We start from the raw sequence: 22072 nt of genomic DNA on the forward strand, positions 1-22072 counted from the left end.
TGTGTTTGTTTGTTCCGGTCCATGGCCGTTGTCTTCGTCGTCCTGCTCCACAGAGGCGTTCTAGAGCTAGCACATGCCACTTGGTCGATCGTAATTCGTCCATGCCCCCCCCCCCCTCTCTCTCTCTCTCTCTCTCGGCCGTACGTCGAGTCCCATTCGATGACGTCACCCACCAAGGCTTTCACCACGTACGGGAGTGAGCTAGCCCGCATGGCATCTTCCTAGACAAGATTTGGATACGTATGGTTTTTGTGTGGACAGGTCGATCGAGACGTGTACAGTACACGCCGGGTTGAATTGATTGGAAAAAGCAAGTGCAAAAGTTCTTTAACTTTGAACACTTGGCTTTCCCAGCGTAAAAAACCTTGGTTTTCTGATAGGTGTGCGATATTTGTTGGTGGAAGTGAATGTGAATCTGTCATTTTTACGCCAAGAAAATACACCGGGACATCACACGAATTAACATTTCTTTAAACTAAATTTCAAAAATATCTTGAACTTTGTTTAAACAGAAAGTGGTCTAGTGAAACAAAGTGTGTGTGCACCTATGTGCACTATTGCAATTTAAGATTTTGCAGGTTTTACCCTGTCATATCATTTTCTCCAAACCAAAAAGCTAAATATACTTGTTTTTTACATAAATAAATCCACTTGTTAGGAGAACATGCCAGTACTTGCTAGGGGCATTATCAAATTATGTCAAATACCATCCAATTAAATTTAATTATATGAAACCATGTTAATTTTGTCCAACAGATACTGCTTCACCACACTAGACCTCTACCATGTAGAATAAACCCGCATCCAATACGGGCCTGAGTTATCGACCTATTCAGCTGTCACGTCCTCCTGACATGTATTGGTCATGACAGTTTGAGGTAAATAATACTTCCTCTCTTCCAAAATATAAGGTGTACTAGTTTGTTTTAAGTCAACCATGTGAGCGCTTGACCAAGTATTTAGAAAACGTATCAATATGCAAATATCACAAAAAGTATTTTCATATTTTATTTATTTTGGATTGAAGATGTTAATATTTTATTATATAATTTGGGTCAACACATAAAAGTTTGACTTGCATGAAAACTGATGCACCTTATAATCTGGAATGGAGGGAGTAAGTATGAAAATCAACACAAGGTCACACTAAGGGCTAAAAATGTTGCAAGATTTTCTAAATAAGTAAATGTTGTCACAAGGACAAAACTAGAGGGTATTGTTAGGTTGATCTCGTACCAATCGAGCCCAACGGCTTGACGGGCCCCTTGGCCTGCGCCCTGATCGGGGGCGCCCAACCCTCTTATGGGTGGTGGGCCCCTGTCGCAGCGCTATATAAAGAGGTGGGGGAGCCGGCTGCACGCGATACGAGGTTCACCGTGCGCCGCAACCCCCATCGATATCCCTACCGATCTAGGGTTAGCGCACAAGCGACGGGAAGCTCCACCACAGCAACCGTCTCCTCACCGCCGCCACCCACGAACACTCGCGCTCTCGCCGTTGCCCCTCCACCATGGCAACTGACGCGAGCTCGTCTGGACAAACAGAAGGTAAGACCATCGATGATCTGACCTACTCGATCCGAAGGATCAATCAATGGTCTCAGAGCATTTGATAAAGAGTGAGAAATGTATATTGTTAGTTTTCCGCTGCAATAAAGTTGATAATGATGATTATTTTCTTAGCAAAGTTGCTTAATAGAAATTTTATCATCACATTATTTATAAGTTATATGCGTCATTTCCATTTCTGCCCAACGGTGATATGGAATTAATGTAGAAGGATGATGTTTTGTTCTAATTCTGCCCAACGATGATTTAGAATATAAAAGAAAGTTTTAAAAGTTTAATATGCATATTTTTTTTAACTAGATCAACATGGGAATATTTTTATGCTCATTATTGTTGATTATTGGCTAATTTTTCTCAGACTAAAAGTTTTCCATGCCTTCATTCGTGAAAGCAAATGTCTGGATACTTGTGACCGGAAAGATGACCAAGAAAGGTCATAATGTGAGGGAGTATGTTCTCTCTAAAGAATGGCTTCAAAAGAAAATAATTCTTGGATATTAATATCCAAGAAAAGAAAAGAGATAGATCATTGAGAGTCTTGGTTGACGAATGTCTTTCATGTACATTTATGAATAAGATTTTTCAGTCAACATGATTTGAGATGAAACAAGCAACATGCGTATTTAATTTGACCAACGTCGAATCAAGCATGTGTGTCAAAGAGCATTTGGATTTATTTATAAATTTGATGATTGAATATGCAGTCAAAAGAGCCAATTCTGGCATTTATGTCCCTTACAGAGAATTACCCGTATGGCGGGAAAAGATGATTATGATAAAATCCGCATGGCAGGAAAAGTCTGGGAAAATCCCTGCGTAACCCGTATAGCGGCAGGAATTTTCTCAGACTTATCTTGTATGACAGGAGAAAGAAATGATGAATCATGTGATTCTAATGTGTCCCATGAAGTAGCTATTATACTTTCCTAGTATCGACCGTACATTTTATGTGTAACGGTCATTAAGCACTCAATAACTCCGAAGAGAATAAAAGTTACAGACGGACCTAAAGATAAGAATGATATGCAAGTGTGACTTGCAAAAGTACTAATGATAAAGAACTTTGTTGAGTTTCTGAAATGGAATGAGGAAAAAGTACTCCCATACCAGTTAACAGATAACTTCTTTACGTATGAAGTAATCAGATAAATGAAGTAGATAATCAAAGTTTCCTCAATTCACAAGAGTTATGAATGGTTTTTCTAAATTGTGACAGATAAGTTCTTGCCACATTTCGAGGGGGAGAAAGAAATATGAGATAATCTAAGAATGATGAAACTCCCCTATACTTTAGATAATGTGATGCAATGCATCTAAAGTGATCCATGAATGAAGAATGTGATCGTCTGGGGGAGTACGACGGTCATAATAATACCCTTAAAGAAAAATAAATACCTGTTGAAAGGGCATTTCCCTACCTTATGTTTTGGATGATGATGACAACCCTCTGTTGGTCTAATCATGTGCTAAATGTTTCAGGTTCTCGATGCTTAGACTTACATCGGATAGTTGTTCTCTCTCGAAGGAAAAGATTGAAGACGGAGTCCTCTACGCTTTTTATCTCTTTGGTCGTAGGGAACCCATACTATCAAGAGGGAATCCACATTGGAAAGAGTAGGGGAATCCATTCACGTACAACTCCATCACCCCTCTCCTGTCTTCCTCAGGTGTGAGAGAGAGTGTCTCCCTTTTGATTTGACTGCCTGCTGTGTTTTCCCAGCGGTTGTACCGCTCGTCCGAGCGGTTGTACCGCTGGGTCTTGGCGTTTCCCTGTCTTCATCGAGCGGTGGTACCGCTGCCTCCGGGCGGTGGTACCGCCACCAGGCTCAGCAAAGACCTGCGGCGGTGGTTCCGGCCATGCACCGCCCAAGTACCGGTCAAGCTTCTGTTTTGATGCGGTTCTCGGGCGGTGGTGGCCCGGTTGGTCCGGTTGTTCCTCGTCAACCGGTACCACCGGAGGTTCGAGCGGTTCTTCCGCTCTGACCTTAGCCTCTCAACCGCTCAAGGCCAAGCGGTTGCACCGCCCCCGCACCGCCCAACTACCGCCCTCAGGGGTGACTCCGTTCTGTTTCAGTGCGGTAGTTGTGCGGTGGCTGGGCGGTTAGTCCGGTTATTCTCTAAAAACCGGTACTACCGCCTGGTGGCCCGGTTGTACCGCCTGGTAGGGTTCTGCCGATACACCGTGAGCCCCGGTTGTACCGGGACAAGGAGCGGTTGTACCGCTGCAGTGCTGAAAACGCAGTAACGGTTGGATTTATTAGGGTTGCTATATAAGGTGGTTCTTCCACCTACCACTCTTACCTCTTACCTCTCTCACTCCACCATTAATGCTCTCAAGCTCTGTTGCCCGATCTCTCTCTCTAGCCACTCAAACTTGTTGATTTGCTAGGGATTGAAGGAGGAGACCTAGATCTACACTTCCACCAAAGGATATTTGCTTCCCCCATACTTTCTAGTGTGGATTTTATTACTCTTGGGTGTTTGAGCACCCTAGACGGTTGAGGTCACCTCGAAGCCATATTCCATTGTGGTGAAGCTTCGTGGTTTCGTTGGGAGCCTCCAATTAAGTTGTGGAGAGAGCCCCAACCTTGTTTATAAAGGTCCGGTTGCCGCCTTCAAGTGCACCAATAGTGGATTCACGGCATCTCGCATTGTGTGAGGGCGTGAGGAGAATACGGTGGCCCTAGTGGCTTCTTGGGGAGCATTGTGCCTCCACACCGCTCTAACGGAGACGTACTTCCCCTCAAAAGGAAGGAACTTCGGTAACACATCCTCGTCTCCACCGGCTCCACTCTTGGTCATCTCGTGCCTTTACTTTTGCAAGCTTACTTGTGTTGTATACCTTACTTGCTTGTGTGCTTATTGTTGTTGCATCATATAGGTTGTTCACTTAGTTGCATATCTAGACAACCTACTTTGATGCAAAGTGTAATTTGGTAAAGAAAAGCTAAAAATTGTTAGTTGCCTATTCACCCCCCCTCTAGTCAACTATATCGATCCTTTCAATTGGTATCAGAGCCTCGTCTCTTTATTAAGGACTTTGCCGTCTGAAGAGTATGGTTGACACCGCAGACGGTGCGGAGGAGCACTCCGGTGTGAATCCTATCTCGTCTACGGCCGATGGGGGAACCTCAGTCTCTCGTGAGGAATTCAATGTGGCTCTAGACACATTGAAAGACTCCATGACGACCCATGTTGAAAGCATGTTTACTAAATCTCTAGAAGGACTAAAACTATCCACCTCACCGGTGAAAGTGGGTGATCCCACTAACAAGGTGACGGATGCTACCTCCGACAAGGGGGAAGCTAATAGTGAAAAGGGTCCTTCTACTAGTGGTAAAAATGGCTTTGGCATCTTTGCCCATGTGGAACCTCCAACTTATGGTGGACCGATTCCCTCTTCTCATTTAAATCATGCCGGTCCTCCTCCTAAGATTGTGAAAAATGAGGATTTTGATTCTTGGGTTTATCGTTTCAAGCATCATTTAAAACATGTGAATACTAATCTTTGGAGAATCATTGAAGAAGGTTTCTATCCACATGACCCAAGCAACTTCACCCCTCGAGAAGCCGTGGATAATCATTTCAATGAGAGTGCTCTCTTCATCATCCAAGATGCAATCCTTCCCGAAGATCTCCCTCATCTTCGACCTCATGCCATGGCTAAAGACGCATGGCAATGTGTTGTGTCTCTCTATCGAGGAAGTGCTAGCATTCAACGCTCCAACTATGAAGTGGTGCAAGATGAAGCCGATGAGTTTGCAATGAAAGAAGATGAAGAACCTCGTGAGCTCTTTCGAAGAGTGACCAAACTCGCGGTCGCACTCCGAGATCATGGGAGCAAGGATACAAATGACAATTGGATCAAGCGCAAGTTCCTCAAGGCCATGATGCCCTACAACAAGGCCATGTCATCCGTCATTCATCAAAGACCGGACTTCCACTCCATGACCTCAAGTGAAGTGTTGAATGAGTTCGTTGCAATGAGCATCTTGGACAAGACCGCCGACAATGCGGTGCTCCGTTCTCAAAGGGCAAAGAAGCCCAACCTTGCCTTGAAGGCCAAGGTTATTGTGGAAGTAGAGGAAGAAGAGGAAGATGAGGAGAGCAACCCCGAAGACACGAAATATGATTATCATGAGCACATGGCTCTTGCTTCAAGACAATTTTGGAGCAAGAAGAATACAAGACCCAACTTCAACAAGAACAACTCAAGTGGCTTCAAGGGCAAGCAACGAGTTAGAACTTGTTTCAACTGTGGCAATGTGAGCCATTTCGTTGCGGATTGTCCTTACGAGAAGCGGGAAGACAATGGTGGCAAGTTCATCCGAAAAGACAAAGCCAAGTCCTTCCCCAACAAGAACAACTTCACCAAGAAGACTCCTACTCGTGGGTTGGTGGTTCAAGAAGAATACCATGAGGATGACGATGATGATGAAAATGGAGAAGCAATGGCCATGGCCTCCGTTGCCATTGCTACCACTCCCCGGGTGTCTCTCTTTGATTCACCCAACGAGAACATCACCGCCAAGTGCCTCGTGACTAAAGCCTCTAACAAGGTAACCCCCAACATCAAAACCACCATCATTACTAATCCCTCTTTGGAGGGTTGCATTGATGAACATGATGGGTCTAATGAGGAAGTGAATGAATTTGAGTCATTTATGAGTAAGCTCAAGGGCAAATCCAAGAAGCACTTTGTTGCTCTCTTGGAACAACTTGGTGAAGCCAATGACATGATCGAGGCTCACGAAGAAACCATCTCTAAGATGGAAGGTCATAGTCGTGACTATGCCAATGAGATATCGGATCTCTCTAATGCTCTTGAGGAAGAGCGTGGGCATCGTTTGACTCTTGAGGAGTCATACAATGATGACCATGCTAAGTTAAAGAAAGATCTTGATCATGCTCTTGTCGTGTCTCGTGTGCTAACTTCCGAGAAGGCTAAACTTGGGGTTGATCATGCTAGACTCAAGGAGGAGTTTGATGTACTTGACAAGGCCCACAAGGTCTTGAAGGGTGCTCATGCTAACCTCAAGGAGTCTCATGCTCAACTCCAAGTTAAGCTAACCAAGGAAAAGGCCACCTTCCTCATATGGTATTAATTGATAATGCATATGCTACTAACCCGTGTTGTGAGCATGTGCATCTTGTGGAGGAGAATGCCAAGTTGAAGGATCAACTTGAGAAAGGCCTTGTGACTTGCATTCAAGGTGAGAAGAACCTCAACGACCTTTTGAGCAATCGAAAGGAAGTTGTGGCCAAGAAGGGAATTGGGTTTGCACCCAAGTCCAAGAATAAGAAGAAGAACGACAAGACCAAACGACCTCCTCCTCTCAAGCAAACTTTTGTGAAAGAGGGAGAGGGTGCTCCTAAGGAGAAGAAGGAAAATGTGAAGGGCGTTGATGTCAAAAAGGGCAAAACCATCTCCTCCAACAAAGCCGGCGACTTTAACCCGTCATATGTGTTGTGCCGTGCTAGTGATGGACATGTTTATGCTAAATTTGTTGGTTCTCCTTATGAGTACATTGAATGGTCTATTTGGGTTCCTAAGACCCTTGTTACTAACATCAAAGGACCCATTACTAAATGGGTACCTAAAACCAAGCATTGATCTCTTGTAGGTGTTTGCTTCCGGTGGGGGATCATGGTTGCTCGATAGTGGAGCAACAAATCATATGACCGGGAGCAAGGACTTGGTGGTGGACGTGCAAAAGATTCCATCTATGCCCACCAATGTCGAGTGGGGTGATGCCTCACATTCTAAGGTATTGGGTCTTGGCAAGGTTGTCATTTCTCATGATCTAACGATCGAGAAAGTCATGCTTGTTGAGTCCCTTGCATACAATTTACTTTCCGTTCGTCAACTTGCACTCATGGGTTTTGCCACTTTCTTTGACATTGATACCGTGGCCCTCTTGTGGAGCAAGACTCTTAAAGTAGCCTTTGTTGGGCATGTCGAGAACGGTCTCTATGTGATTAACTTTTCGGAGCGACCCACTAAGACCGCGACATGCCTAATGGCTAAAGTTGACGTGGGATGGCTTTGGCATCGCCGTTTAGCCCACGTCAATATGAGATCTTTGCAAAGTCTTCTCAAGGGGGACCATGTCCGTGGACTAACAAATGTTAGTTTTGCCAAAGATCGTGCTTGCAGTGCTTGTATTGAAGGAAAGCTTCATGAGAAGGCTCACCCTCCCACGACCATCATCTACTCGAAGAGACCCTTGGAGCTCCTTCACATGGATCTCTTTGGGCCTCCATCTTTTGATAGTCTTGGAGGTAGAAAGTATTGCTTGGTGATTGTGGATGATTATTCAAGATACACTTGGGTATACTTCTTCAAGAGGAAGAGTGAGACTCAACAAACCGTCATCGACTTTGCAAATGAAGCTCAACGTCAACATAATGCAAAGATCTTGACAATAAGAAGTGACAACGGCACCGAGTTCAAGAACTACACCTTGGATGAGTTTCTTAGTGATGAGGGGATCAAGCATCAATATGCTGCACCATATACCCCTCAACAAAATGGTGTTGCGGAGAGGAAGAACCGGACGTTGATGGATGCGGCAAGGACCATGATGGCGGAGTTCAAGTCTCCATACAACTTTTGGGCCGAAGCCATCAACACAGCATGTCATGCATCCAATCGGCTCTATCTCCGCAAAGGCTTGAACAAGACTCCTTATGAGATACTCACCGGCAACAAGCCCAATCTCAAGTACTTCCGGGTGTTCGGGTGTAAGTGTTTCATTCTCAAGAAAGGTGTTCATTTGTCTAAATTTGAGGCTAGAGCTTATGAGGGCATATTTGTTGGTTATGCTACAAACTCTCATGCTTACCGTGTTCTCAACAAGTCCACCGGACTCATTGAGGAGACGTGTAACGTGGAGTTTGACGAAAATAACGGCTCCCAAGTGGAGCAAAGTGGTACTTGTGATGTAGGTGATGAAATTCCTCCCCAAGCCATAAGAAGAATGGGTATTGGTCATATTCTACCCATTGAGGAACCCCTTGTGGCCGAAGGAGAAGGACAATGCTCCACTCAAGTGGAGCCATCACCTTCCCAAGACCCACACGCTTCCGAAGAACAAAGTGAAGGCCCTCAACCTCGTGAACAAGACCAAGGGCAAGATCAATCTCAAGATGGTGGTGAACCTCCAAATGATGCCCAAGGTCAAGTTCTCCCCTCGAGCAAGTTCAAGATCATGAGCAAGCTCAAGATCAAGAACAAGCTCAAGACGGCGCTCAAGATAATCAAGTTAACCCTCCTCCTTCCACATCCGAGGAGGAATTAGAGCGTCGTGCCGCGAAGATTGCTTCCAAGCTCACCACCAAAGGCCATCTCATGGAAAATGTGGTTGGAAGCCTAAGAAAGGGGGGTAAGCACTCGTAGACAATTAGCAAACTATTGTGAACATCACGCGTTTGTCTCTTGTGTTGAACCCCAAAAGGTCTATGAGGCGCTCTGAAGACTCGGATTGGCTCAATGCCATGCATGAAGAACTCAACAACTTCGAGTACAACAAGGTGTGGAGATTGGTGCCAAGGCCATCGGGGAACCACAACGTCATTGGAACCAAGTGGATTTTCAAGAACAAGCAAGATGCTCATGGGAACATCATTCGCAACAAGGCAAGATTGGTAGCACAAGGCTACTCCCAAGTCGAGGGTATCGACTACGGTGAAACCTTTGCTCCCGTTGCTCGCCTTGAATCCATACGTTTGTTGATTGCTTATGCTTCCCATCACAACTTTAAGTTGCAACAAATGGATGTGAAAAGTGCTTTTCTTAATGGTCCTATTAATGAGTTGGTCTATGTCAAGCAACCCCCCGGGTTCGAGGATCCCTACTTCCCGGATCATGTGTATCAACTCGATAAGGCACTCTATGGCCTTAAACAAGCCCCACGTGCGTGGTATGACCACCTTACCGAGTTGTTACAAGATCGTGGATTTGAGGTGGGGCAAATCGATCCCACTCTTTTTACTAAGAAGGTCAAAGGGGAGTTGTTTGTATGCCAACTATATGTTGATGATATTATCTTTGGTTCCCCTAACAAAGCTTTCAATGAGGAATTTGCCGCTCTCATGACCTCCAAGTTCAAGATGTCTTCGATGGGAGAGTTGAAGTTCTTCCTTGGTTTTGATATCAAACAAAGAAGAGAAGGTACCTTCATCAACCAAGCCAAATATACTCAAGACATGCTAAAAAGATTCAAGCTAAGTGATGTCAAGCCGGCTTCTACTCCAATGCCTACCAAGTGCCAACTTGACATTGATCCCAATGGTAAAGCGGTGGATCAAAAGGTATATCGCTCCATGATTGGCTCCTTGCTTTACCTTTGTGCATCTAGACCGGATATCATGTTGAGTGTGGGAATGTGTGCACGGTTTCAAGCCGCACCGAAGGAAAGTCACTATGTGGCGGTCAAGCGAATCTTTCGATATTTGGCTCATACCCCAAACTTTGGCTTATGGTACCCAAGAGGGGCAAACTTCAAGCTTGAAGGATATACGGATTCCGATTGGGCGGGAGACAAAGTGGATAGGAAGTCCACTTCCGGAGGGTGCCAATTTCTTGGTTGCTCTTTGGTGAGTTGGTCTTCCAAGAAGCAAAGTTGTGTGTCTCTCTCATCCACCGAAGCAGAATATGTGGCGGCCGGTAGTTGTTGTGCACAACTCTTATGGATGAGGCAAACTTTAAAGGAGTACGGTGTCATTTGTGACAAAGTGCCTCTTTGGTGTGACAATGAAAGTGCCATCAAGATTTCTCTCAACCCGGTGCAACACTTCAAGACGAAGCATATTGAGATTCGGTATCACTTCATCCGGTATCACATTAGGTGAGGGGAGATCGAGCTCAAGTATGTGAACACTCATGATAACCTTGCAGATATTTTCATGAAGCCCTTGGATGAAGCAAGATTTTGCGAGTTAAGGCATGAGCTAAATATCATTGATTCGAGCAATGTTGCTTGAACCCTTGCACACCCCACCATCCTCAACTTGTTGTCTTGTTTAGATGTAGGCATGGACATAGGGGGAGTGTTGCTCTCTCAATGAACTCTTCCTCCCCCCATTATGCATAAATTGAGCCTCTCTTTCACATTCGCCATTCTTGATGGTACTTGTGGTTCAAAGACGAGTTTTGGTCATGGACCCAAGGATAATTCTTCGTGGTGCCATACCAATTGACTCAAACATAGGTGGCTCCGGCCACCACCCTCTCTTGAGAGAGGCTAGAGCTCGCTCTGCTTTCGTGTGGTTGTTTTTCTTTTCGTTTTGTTCCTTGTTCTAGGTGTTGGTTTCTCTAGTTGTTGTTTCTCTTGTTTTGTTTCTTTTGTCCTTGGTTTGGGCATTGGTGGCCGGGCGGTACAACCGGGGTCACGGGTGGTTCTACCGCTGGTACCTGGTTGTGCTGTCCCAGAAGGTTTGCAATCGGTGCTTGGGCGGTTTTACCGCTCAAATCCTTGTGGTTTCCTTCGTCCGGTACTACCGGTTGATGCCGAGCGGTACTACCGGTGCCTTTCAGGCAACGGAAGTACCGCCCACATTCACCTGTCAGTACCTGACTTGCGGTTCAACCGGTCCTCAGAGCGGTTCTACCGCTGCGCGTCTATGGGCCTATTTATCTCCGACGGGGTGAAGGATTTTCTTCTTCTTCCCCCTTCGTCCCCGTTCGCCTTTTCTTCGCCCTAGCCGCCGGTTACCACTGCCCCGCCCCGGAGTGCGTCTCGCGCTTCGGATCCGTGGGCTCTCCGTGGATTCTCTCCGTGGAGGCCTCCCGATCTCCTCCCATGGCTGGTGGTAATGCCCTTGTTCTTCGTTCCTCGTTCTAGGGTTCTTTCTTTGTCTAGGGCATTACTTGACCTTCTGAGATTAGTGTTTGATCTTTGGTTGGGAGAGATCATTGTTTTTCTCCTGTCTAGTTTGCAGTACCTAGAAATTAGAATATTACTTGTGTGATTCGTATATCTTGGTTAGATCTACCCCCCTGGTATTGCCACTGTCAGCGGTTCTACCGCCTATACGGGCGGTACGACCGGTGGGGCGGTTCTACCGGTGGGAGATCCGGTACAACCGGAATATACAAACCACATAGCACTGTTCTGTCTTCTCTGCTGTTGCATTTGTTGTGTGTGTTCCTCTCATTCTTGCTGGTTTGTTCTCTTCGTGTGTGTGTTCAGGTGGCTCTAGTTCTCACTCTGCTCCTCGCAAGACCAAGAAGAGGGCTCGAAGGACCTTGCGCCCGGTTGTGTCTGATGATGAAGAGGAGGTTGTGATTCCCACCAAGCCCACTCGCCGTGAAAAGTATGCCGCTGCAAAGCAACGTGTGGTAATGCCGCTGCACCGTTGGAAAGCCAAGGATTGGGAAGCCTTCCGCTCAAAGAATCCTTATGAGGTTCCCGTAGCTCCTCGTTGGACCACCGTTCAGTTTCGGAATGAGATGCAAGTGCGGATTGTCCATGAACTCTTTGAGCACAACAAGAACAGATATGCCAAGCAGTGGACCATCGATCTTGACCATTGGAGGAACAACCTGGAGTATTTTGGTGAGGCTTTGGCTCTCTGTGAGGAGTTTGATCTTGTCAAGCTCATGTCTGTCAACTGTGACTTTGATGTTCAACTCATCCATCAGTTCTATGCCACCGTTCACTTTGGAGAAGATGACGCGCGCACCCTCACTTTCATGTGCCGTGATGAGCTCTTTCAAGTTCCCTGGAGGACCTTTTGCAATGCTATTGGGTATGATGATACCGGTCTGGAAGGAAGGGGTGGCATTCGCCCCCATGACCATCCTGACTCCATGCCTAAGGAGAAGCTTGCCCCTCTGTACATTCGGGGCCGTGGTATTATTGGAGAATCTAAGGATTTGGTGAAGGTCTATGACATCATGCATCGCGTGTTTTGCAATGTGCTTCTGCCCAAGGTGGGGAATCAAGATGAAATCCATGGCTATCTTGTTGACTTGATGGTTGCAATGAAGACCAAGGTGGGCTCTAGGGAGACGTTTGATGTGTTCAACTGGCTGTGGCACGAGATGTACAACATGGACATCTACAGGAAGGTCCCCATTTATGCTCCTTTTGTCATGTGCTTTCTGAACTCAGTGTGGGAGGTTCGCCGTCCTGGAGAGCCTCTCTCCTCTCCTGATAATCTCACTGTTCATGAAGTCAAGCTCCTTAAGAAGAAGAAGCACGCCGAGCCTCGTTTCCCTGCCAATGCTCCTGAGGATGTCTATGCCACTTCCGACGATGACGACTTTGAGTTGGAGCCATGGGCCAAGCCCTCATGGGTGGGCAAGCTCGCTGCCAAGGTGAAGAAGACTTTCTGCCTTCAGTCTGACATCCAGAAGAGGATGTATGAGGCGCATGTCAATGAGAAGCTTGCCCGGCGTTGCCAAATTGCAATGATGAAGCACCTCAACATGTCGGTTCAGAGTGGCTCTGAGAAGAGCATCACACCGGAGGAGCGTTGGATATCTTCCCACAGCACCTGGACTGATGATGAAGCCCCCCCACATCCCTCCACCTCCTTTGCTGCTGCTGCTGCTCATGATATCATGGAGGACTCAGATCGGGACGATGATGAAGAATCTGATGATGATGAAGATCCAGATGCTACCGAGGAGTCAGAGGAGGACGACTGAGCTCTCGGGTGCTAGCTTCGCTCTTTTCCTTTTTGGTGTCTTGATGCCAAAGGGGGAGAGAGTGTTATAGGACTCGGGAGTTGCATGGGTTTTTGGCATGTGTTTTTTTCCGTGTGCGTGTTGAACTTTGTCAATGGTCTCCAGTTGAACTTTGTTCGTTTCTCGACTTGCTTTGTGTGAGACTTGTGCTACTCCTGCTATCATTTTTTTAGTTTGTTGGTTATTATTGGTAGTATTGCTCATTATTGCTCTCTATCCGTTATGTTGTCTACCTTCATATTATGTGCTTATAGTGGCGAGTCTATAAAATCTAGGGGGAGTCTCGCCCTTAAAGTGTGCCCATGCTCTCTAACAGCTAGTTCAACTTGGGGCACACATCTAGGGGAGCTCCGACTAGATTCTATAGATTTCTATCTTACAAATCGTGTTGTTGTCATCATCCACCAAAAAGGGGGAGATTGAAAGGGCATTTCCCTACCTTATGTTTTGGATGATGATGACAACCCTCTGTTGGTCTAATCCTGTGCTAAATGTTTCAGGTTCTCGATGCTTAGACTTACATCGGATAGTTGTTCTCTCTCGAAGGAAAAGATTGAAGACGGAGTCCTCTACGCTTTTTATCTCTTTGGTCGTAGGGAACCCGTACTATCAAGAGGGAATCCACATTGGAAAGAGTAGGGGAATCCGTTCACGTACAACTCCATCACCCCTCTCTTGTCTTCCTCAGGTGTGAGAGAGAGTGTCTCCCTTTTGATTTGACTGCCTGCTGTGTTTTCCCAGCGGTTGTACCGCTCGTCCGAGCGGTTGTACCGCTGGCTCTTGGCGTTTCCCTGTCTTCATCGAGCGGTGGTACCGCTGCCTCCGGGCGGTGGTACCGCCACCAGGCTCAGCAAAGACCTGCGGCGGTGGTTCCGGCCATGCACCGCCCAAGTACCGGTCAAGCTTCTGTTTTGATGCGGTTCTCGGGCGGTGGTGGCCCGGTTGGTCCGGTTGTTCCTCGTCAACTGGTACCACCGGAGGTTCGAGCGGTTCTTCCGCTCTGACCTTAGCCGCTCAAGCGCTCAAGGCCAAGCGGTTGCACCGGCCCCGCACCGCCCAACTACCGCCCTCAGGGGTGACTCCGTTCTGTTTCAGTGCGGTAGTTGTGCGGTGGCCGGGCGGTTGTTCCGGTTATTTTCTTAAACCGGTACTACCGCCTGGTTGCCCGGTTGTACCGCCTGGTAGGGTTCTGCCGATACACCGTGAGCCCCGGTTGTACCGGGACAAGGAGCGGTTGTACCGCTGCAGTGCTGAAAACGCAGTAACGGTTGGATTTATTAGGGTTGCTATATAAGGTGGTTCTTCCACCTACCACTCTCACCTCTTACCTCTCTCACTCCACCATTAATGCTCTCAAGCTCTCTTGCCCGATCTCTCTCTCTAGCCACTCAAACTTGTTGATTTGCTAGGGATTGAAGGAGGAGACCTAGATCTACACTTCCACCAAAGGATATTTGCTTCCCCCATACTTTCTAGTGTGGATTTTATTACTCTTGGGTGTTTGAGCACCCTAGACGGTTGAGGTCACCTCGAAGCCATATTCCATTGTGGTGAAGCTTCATGGTTTCGTTGGGAGCCTCCAATTAAGTTGTGGAGAGAGCCCCAACCTTGTTTGTAAAGGTCCGGTTGCCGCCTTCAAGGGCACCAATAGTGGATTCACGGCATCTCGCATTGTGTGAGGGCGTGAGGATAATACGGTGGCCCTAGTGACTTCTTGGGGAGCATTGTGCCTCCACACCGCTCTAACGGAGACGTACTTCCCCTCAAAAGGAAGGAACTTCGGTAACACATCCTCGTCTCCACCGGCTCCACTCTTGGTCATCTCATGCCTTTACTTTTGCAAGCTTACTTGTGTTGTATCCCTTACTTGCTTGTGTGCTTATTGTTGTTGCATCATATAGGTTGTTCACTTAGTTGCATATCTAGACAACCTACTTTGATGCAAAGTGTAATTTGGTAAAGAAAAGCTAAAAATTGTTAGTTGCCTATTCACCCTCCCTCTAGTCAACTATATCGATCCTTTCACCTGTATTCCTGAATCTTTTACAGTTTCGAAAGCATACTAAGGAATACTAAGACGGTGCTTAAAGTGCCATAAAGAAGGAAGTTTTAACATAATAAACCCAAATAATAAGGTTTAAAGATACGCCATTCTTAGTGAAGATGGAGTCATCTGGGGGAGCATGGCATGAAAATACCTAAGACTCGAATAGATTGTATCTGGCGGAGCATGTTGTATGACCTATACAACACCCGTTGTTAGCTCTATAAAGGAGGAATGAGTGAACATGGATCTTTTGATAAAGGTACCTGTAGAACCTATTGCCTTTTGGAAATGACAGAGCAACAACAGCCCCATATGAAAAAAGTGCCAGTACCTGAGACACAGATGGTCTCAAGGAATGAGAAAATCAGATACTTCTGATTACTATAAAGTCTATGTTAGTCAAATTCAAATGGAGGTTGATCCCACCTCATTTAAAGCGCTCAATCGAGCTTTGAGAAGTGTCTGCTTATCTAAATGATAAGAACTATGTGAGATGAAATGAAATTGGTGAATTCCGACAATGTTTGGGACTCATGCGTAATTTCCAATGGAGCCAAAACAGTATGTGCTGTAAAGAGTCTACAAGGACAATGTGACTCCAAAGGAAATATGTAAAGGTGTAAAACACGACTTAAATCGAAAGGTCTTTTGCGTGTTTTACACTGAGTAGGTTATAATGAGTGTTGGTAGCACATCATGATCTGAGTTACATCAGATGAAAGATATTATGATCTGAGTTACATCAGATGAAAGTAAAGAACACAAAGGATACTGCCTGAAGAAGTCTTTTATGGACTAAAGCAAACAAATGTTGTTTCGGGTTAAAGAAAATGTGAGGACAATTGTGTTTGTATAAAGTTATAGAATGGGAATTTCATTTCCTAATCCTGTACATGCGGATAACATTCTACTTGTTAGTAGTGATGTTAATCAACCGCAAGAGGAAAAGAAGTTCTTGTCCTCAAAGTTCAAAAGAATGTTCTTGGTAGAATGTCTCTCATTACAACGATCGAGATTCACCGAGAAAAGAATAAAAGGGGTATTAGGAGTGTCGCATGGGCATGCTAAGGAAAGTTTCTAAAGTATGCATGCGAGGAAACCTACGCTTGTTCTTATAATAAAGAGTAATGATTTTGGGAACTTTAGTGTTCTAAAAGTCAATACAAAATAGACCAAATGAATATGGTACCATATGCTTCAGCTGTTGGAAGCTTAATGAATGCAAAAGTATAACATTACCCTGACACAATTCACATAACCGGGTTGGCAATGTCCAGTCCAGATATAGATCACTGGAATGGAGTCAAAAATATCGGCCTCATGCTGAAAGGAGCAAATGCTCTCAAAAGGTTGTGAATACAGAGATAAAACTTGTGAAATATATAGCGAAATCCACAATTGTCACTGACTTTCACACTTGGAGTTTTTGTGTGGAAAAACTCTAAAGAATGAATCAATTATCATTAATATGATGTAAAGATAATGTACAACATGATATGAGGCTGAGGGACAAGCAAAAAGGTTAAAGAAACATGTACCCGTAATTGATAATGGTTGACAACAGCGATAACCATTTTAAGTTTTTCGCTCCTATGACAACGAGTCAAGTGTTGATGCCAAACACACTGACACAGAGTTATGCGTTGTAAAGGAGAAAGTCCGGAATTATGTACAAATGCTTGAAGCATAAAAGCAACAGACAAGTGTTTGCAGATCTGCTTATTAAAGGCTTACCGCCCAGTGTGTTAGGAGAACACACAGTCGACATGGGTTTTATGGTATAGTCTAAGATTTCCGGACAATAAAAGGGCCCAAGGTTAAAGAATCTGTTTCAAAACAGAGGAGTGTGTTGTAGGTGTTGATTCTATCGGGATGGACCGTGATGATGAGACATGCTCTACATGCAAATCTGTGATGGAACAAGTGCTTTGAAAAGAGTTATTTCAAAGTATAAAGTTAAAAGAAAAGTTAAGATCAAGGGGGAGAATGTTAGGTTGATCTCGTACCGATCGAGCCCAACGGCTCGACGGGCCCCTTGGCCTGCGCGCTGATCGGGGGCGCCCAACCCTCTTATGGGTGGTGGGCCCCTATCGCAGCGCTATATAAAGAGGTGGGGGAGCCGGCTGCACGCGGTACGAGGTTCACCGTGCGCCGCAACCCCCACCGATATCCCTACCGATCTAGGGTTAGCGCACAAGCGACGGGAAGCTCCACCACAGCCACTGCCTCCTCACCGCCGCCACCCACGAACACTCGCGCTCACGCCGTTGCCCCTCCACCATGGCAACTGATGCGAGCTCGTCTGGACAAATAGAAGGTAAGACTATCGATGATCTGACCTACTCGATCCGAAGGATCAATCAGGTATAAGCTGGAATTCACACCAAATTCCTACAGTGCCTCCACATAATGTTTGATCTTTTGTTGTATAGCCTTGAAAGTGGCTTTTATTTAAACCATTCATTTATTATTTTGTGCAAGATATGAAGTATGTATGATAGGCACATCAAGATTACTTTTTGTGGTAAGCTGTCAAAACAACCCTAATCGTTTTCAATCAATTTACTTTCATTTGTGTTAACGTCAACGTATACCACATGGTCGTCCAATATTTAGTATATCTGCATATGGGCAGAGGATGGGCAATGGCAAGGCGGGAAGGTCCCCATAGTACATTTTTTAAGAGAGTCGTTCTCCAATCGGACAATAGTATTGCGTGGAAATTCAAAATAGTTATATTACCCTACCGGCCTACCCGGATCTCGCAAACCCTGTTGCGGTATATATAGACATGGACATAACTAGGGGGGATCAAGGTCCTCCCTTCGTACAAGAATATATGTAGTTGTTCGTGCTTGTTCAAGGAATTTTTTTATGTGATGCTTTATATCAATTGATTAAGAAAATCGTGGGCTCCGAAGATCTTAGTGTTAGTGTAAGAACATCGTCCCTCGTTGCACTGTACACATGTCGACATATGGGTATACACTATACAGCATGGGCCGACGCATATTGACATGTTATCACACCAGTCTTGAGTACCACATTTACCTATTCAACTTCAGATACACAACTTTATTACCCAAACTGAAAAGTAGTTCTCGTGAGCACCTACATATACATAACATAACAAGAAGAAGAGGATCTAATATAGTACCAAGATCAGCAATATATATTTCAGAAACAATTTTGCTCCCTACGAGTATAGACTGCCCTGTCCAAGGTATCGATCTCATGCACGGGCCGAGTAGCTAGCTAGACAGGAGGTATCTTATCTCCCCACACCAATTTGGCATTGCGTTTCACCTCCCTTTCCATCCCCACACACATCTGCGAGGCCCAAAAACTGGGACTCCGCTTGGCCGTACGTACCATCCACCGGGGATGAGTGAGTCCATGACACGCTCTGACATGCTCATCCAATAATCCATGATTGCACTAACAAAAATCCAATAATCCATGACAAGAGAACACAGTGCTCCCGCTGTACATGCAGAGAGCATGCAGAGAGAGGGAGAAGAGAGAAAAGACAAATGTTGCGCTCACATGATTGCAGCAGGCCAGTATAATCCTCACATCCATCTCTGACACGGTCCTGTTGTACACCCCGACAGCACCCCCGGCCTGCAAGTTCTATCCCTCTCTCTCTCTCCTAATCATTCCGGTGAGGCAATCTCTGCCATGGTCATCTCCCAATCATGCAGCTGGCGGCATGGCATTATTTTATGTGTCCAAAGTCAGACAGTTAAAAACGAGGCACTTTTGACTGGACACATGCAAGTACATGCGCCCATCCAGGTCCTACATTGCCAGTGAGTAACACATGGATGTGTATCATGTCAAATCGATCGATGTTATTATATGGAACTCATCAGGAATTACAAATTATCTATCCTGAATTCTCTTGATCATACTGGAGTACCTGGGAAGATGGGATGATCTATATATGGACCTGGACAAGAATGCTATAATGGTCTAATTGTTCGTTTACTCAGAAGAATAATAACTGTGGAGAGAGAGAGGAGAGAGTGAGAGAGAGAAAGAGGGAGGTGTACAAGGTGGAGTGGTACCAATTAATTGCACAGCTAGCCATGCACGGGTGCATACACTGTTGCCGCGCAGGCGCTTCCCTCTTGATCCGTCACTTGAAGCTGGCGCCACCGTAATCTCTGCCCACCGCCGCGTCGGGGATCGGGTTCCAGTCCCAGATCTTGTCCGAGATGGCGGCCAGCGACATCGGCAGCGTCCCCAGCGGCGTTATTGGCTGCGACGGCGGCGTCGGCAGGGGAACGACGAAGTGGTCGTGGTGGCCGCCGGATGACGCGGGGCTGTGGTAGGACGGCAGCTGGGCCGCGCCGTGGCCCACCAGCGTGCTCAGCTCATCGATGGCCGCGGCCGAGGCAACGCCCATGGAGGCCGCGTTCACCAGGTTGAGCAGCGAGTACGTGGACGCGAAGGTGTTTGTGCTCTTGGAGTACTGCTGGTAAAGCAACGCCGCGGCTCCCTCCTGCTGATGATGCTCGCCGGCCGCAACGGTCGACTGTAGGTATCCTATTGAGCCACCCGAGGGCTTTACGGTGGCTGCTAGCTGCTGCCGTGGAGCCGCCGCCGGCCTGTGCGTCTGGGCGTGATCGGTCATGGGCGCCGGCGACGTGCACTCGCCTGCTTGGAGAAGGTGTAGCTTGGACGGAGTCGGCGGTGGCGTGGGCGTGGACGTCGACGATGACCCTTGTCTGTTGTCCTGCTGTGCTGCTGCAGTGCCACGGCGGGAGGGCATCGTCGACCGCGCCGAGGAGGGGTGTCCACGGCCGTCGTCGATGCCGGTGCGCTTGTAGACGCGGCAGAGAGAGATTTCGGTCTGCAAATTTAATTCATGGACGTACGTGAGGACTGAGGATCGAGAAGCAAATGTGGCATGCGAAGAATTGAGGATGTCTGCTGAAAGTTAAGGAATCTAGGATGGAATTCTATAGGTTCTTCATATGTTCCAGATGCTAGCTAGCATCTAGGGAGATATCCAATCGAGTGCATAGGTTGTGCATATGTTGTTCATGGCATGAACAACAAGGTGCAAGAGAAGATACAAAAGATTGAAGCCCTAGCTGATTAACTTGCAGACCTGAAAAGGCGTATGCACCATAAGCAGAACAATTTGAAAATTAGATGCCCAAAAATTGGTAGTAACCCACATCAAAGAACTAGTACACAGGCGAAGCACAAACCCTAGTTCATACCTGCTAATTAAATTACCTGCAAATTAGTTAAACCAGCTCGTTTCTTGTTCAGATCGATAGATCAGGAGGGGAATTTCAGTGAGATGCTAGAATATAGCTAGAATATACCTTGTGGTATCGGTCGGTGTCGGCGGTGGGGAGGCGGTACTCGTTCATGATCCAGCTGCTGCGGACGCCCTTGGGCGCCTTGCCGGAGTAGAAGACGAGCGTCTTCTTGAGCCCGATGGGGCGGCTGCTCTCCGCCCGGATCATCCTGTCCGCCCCCGTCGCCTTCCAGTACCCCGACGCCGTGACCCGGTTGGGCCGGTCCCCGTTCCGGTACTTGCGGTCCCTCGGCACGTAGAAGAACCACTCCTTCTCCCCAATCGCCGCTAGTGCTGCGATCGCCGGTCAGCCACAGCCACGCATAAGAAATTCAGCACAAAGATCTGAATTCTGAAAAGAGGCAATTGAATAGAGTGATTGTTCCAGACCTGGGAGCTCCCAGGGGTCGTAGCGGTAGAGGTCGAGGAAGGTGATGAGCTCGACATTGAAGCGCTTGCCCTCCACCTTGCGGCGCAGGTAGAACTCGATCAGCTCCTCCTCCGTCGGGTGGAACCGGAACCCCGGCATCACCAGGTCGTCCTCGTGCGCGTCCCGGCCGCCGCCCTCCTTAATATTACACACGCCAGCTCCCGCCGCCGCGGCGGCGGCGCCATGGCCGCCGCCCTCGTGTCTGCTGCTCATGCCTCCTCCCCAATCCGCACAGGTTGCTAGCTAGCTAGGGCAGCTGGGTGTTAGCTAGCTAGCTAGGTGAGCACGAGAGCAAGTTAAGTGGCCAGCTGCTTCCTCTCGCGAAAAGGAGCTCGGCACGGCCGGGGTGCGCGTATGCAAGTGGAGAATCGGTCGAGGGGGGAAGGATAAGATTAGTGGTGTCTGGGGCAATATATATCGATCAGAAAGCACAAGGATTAATCGATGGTGGCTTTACCTAGCGTGAGTATTAACTGATCGGGCGGCTGCTACTGGCCGCTCTAACCACTAGTCTACGCTAGCTAGAATCCCGAGCTACGCGCGCACAGTGGAGTGGCAATGGCGATATGAGCGAGCCGTGACGCATCACACACACACGGGAGGTGGAAAGCGACGGAGGAGCCGAGTTAAATAGGGGGAAAAGGACGCCTCAGGAAGAGTACAGCCATGGGCGGTTGCCCGCTTGCAACCCTGTGATTGTGCCCCGGTGAGGTGAGTGATGGATGGAGTGCGTCTGCATTCTTTTCATTGATTAATGCGGTGGCTTTGGTGAGTTCGTGTAGCTTCCTTGGGCCCGCCCGGCTACTCTCTTGGGTCCACAATGTAAGTCTGGTATTGGTAAATATTTTCAACTTTAACCAAAATATAAGTTCCTCCGCTGCATTTTCTTCTTCTCATGTTGCACCAATTTATCCTCCTTAATTTCATCTCGAATGTGGTTATTACTCTACTGGCGTAAATAACTGTAGTGTGGCATTGTCATTTGCTAGCATCTCCATAAGTCCAAATGAGAGAG

The 22072-nt window shown here is 46.9% G+C and overlaps 1 protein-coding gene across 1 annotated transcript; it reads right to left on the reverse strand.

The window, feature by feature from the left end:
* Positions 1–19140: 19140 nt before the first annotated feature.
* On the reverse strand, positions 19141–21668 carry LOC123071777 (NAC domain-containing protein 22). Its single transcript, XM_044495361.1, has 3 exons — positions 21018–21668; positions 20653–20921; positions 19141–20168 (listed from the first exon to the last, which is right to left on the reverse strand). Exons 1-3 carry the CDS (start codon positions 21268–21270, stop codon positions 19452–19454), a joined length of 1239 nt encoding a protein of 412 aa, XP_044351296.1. The 5' UTR covers positions 21271–21668; the 3' UTR covers positions 19141–19451.
* Positions 21669–22072: the final 404 nt, after the last annotated feature.

The sequence above is a fragment of the Triticum aestivum genome, chromosome 3B, assembly GCF_018294505.1.
Source record: "Triticum aestivum cultivar Chinese Spring chromosome 3B, IWGSC CS RefSeq v2.1, whole genome shotgun sequence".
In the NCBI taxonomy this organism is placed as follows: Eukaryota; Viridiplantae; Streptophyta; class Magnoliopsida; order Poales; family Poaceae; genus Triticum; species Triticum aestivum.

Bases quoted from the DNA above. Each gene is read 5' to 3' on its own strand.
- LOC123071777 (XM_044495361.1), bottom strand. From the start codon at position 21,270: ATGAGCAGCAGACACGAGGGCGGCGGCCATGGCGCCGCCGCCGCGGCG. The intron at 20,922-21,017 runs GTCTGGAACAAT...CGGCGATCGCAG, and splicing joins CGACCCCTGGGAGCTCCCAG to CACTAGCGGCGATTGGGGAG. The intron at 20,169-20,652 runs GTATATTCTAGC...TTAAATTTGCAG, and splicing joins ACACCGACCGATACCACAAG to ACCGAAATCTCTCTCTGCCG.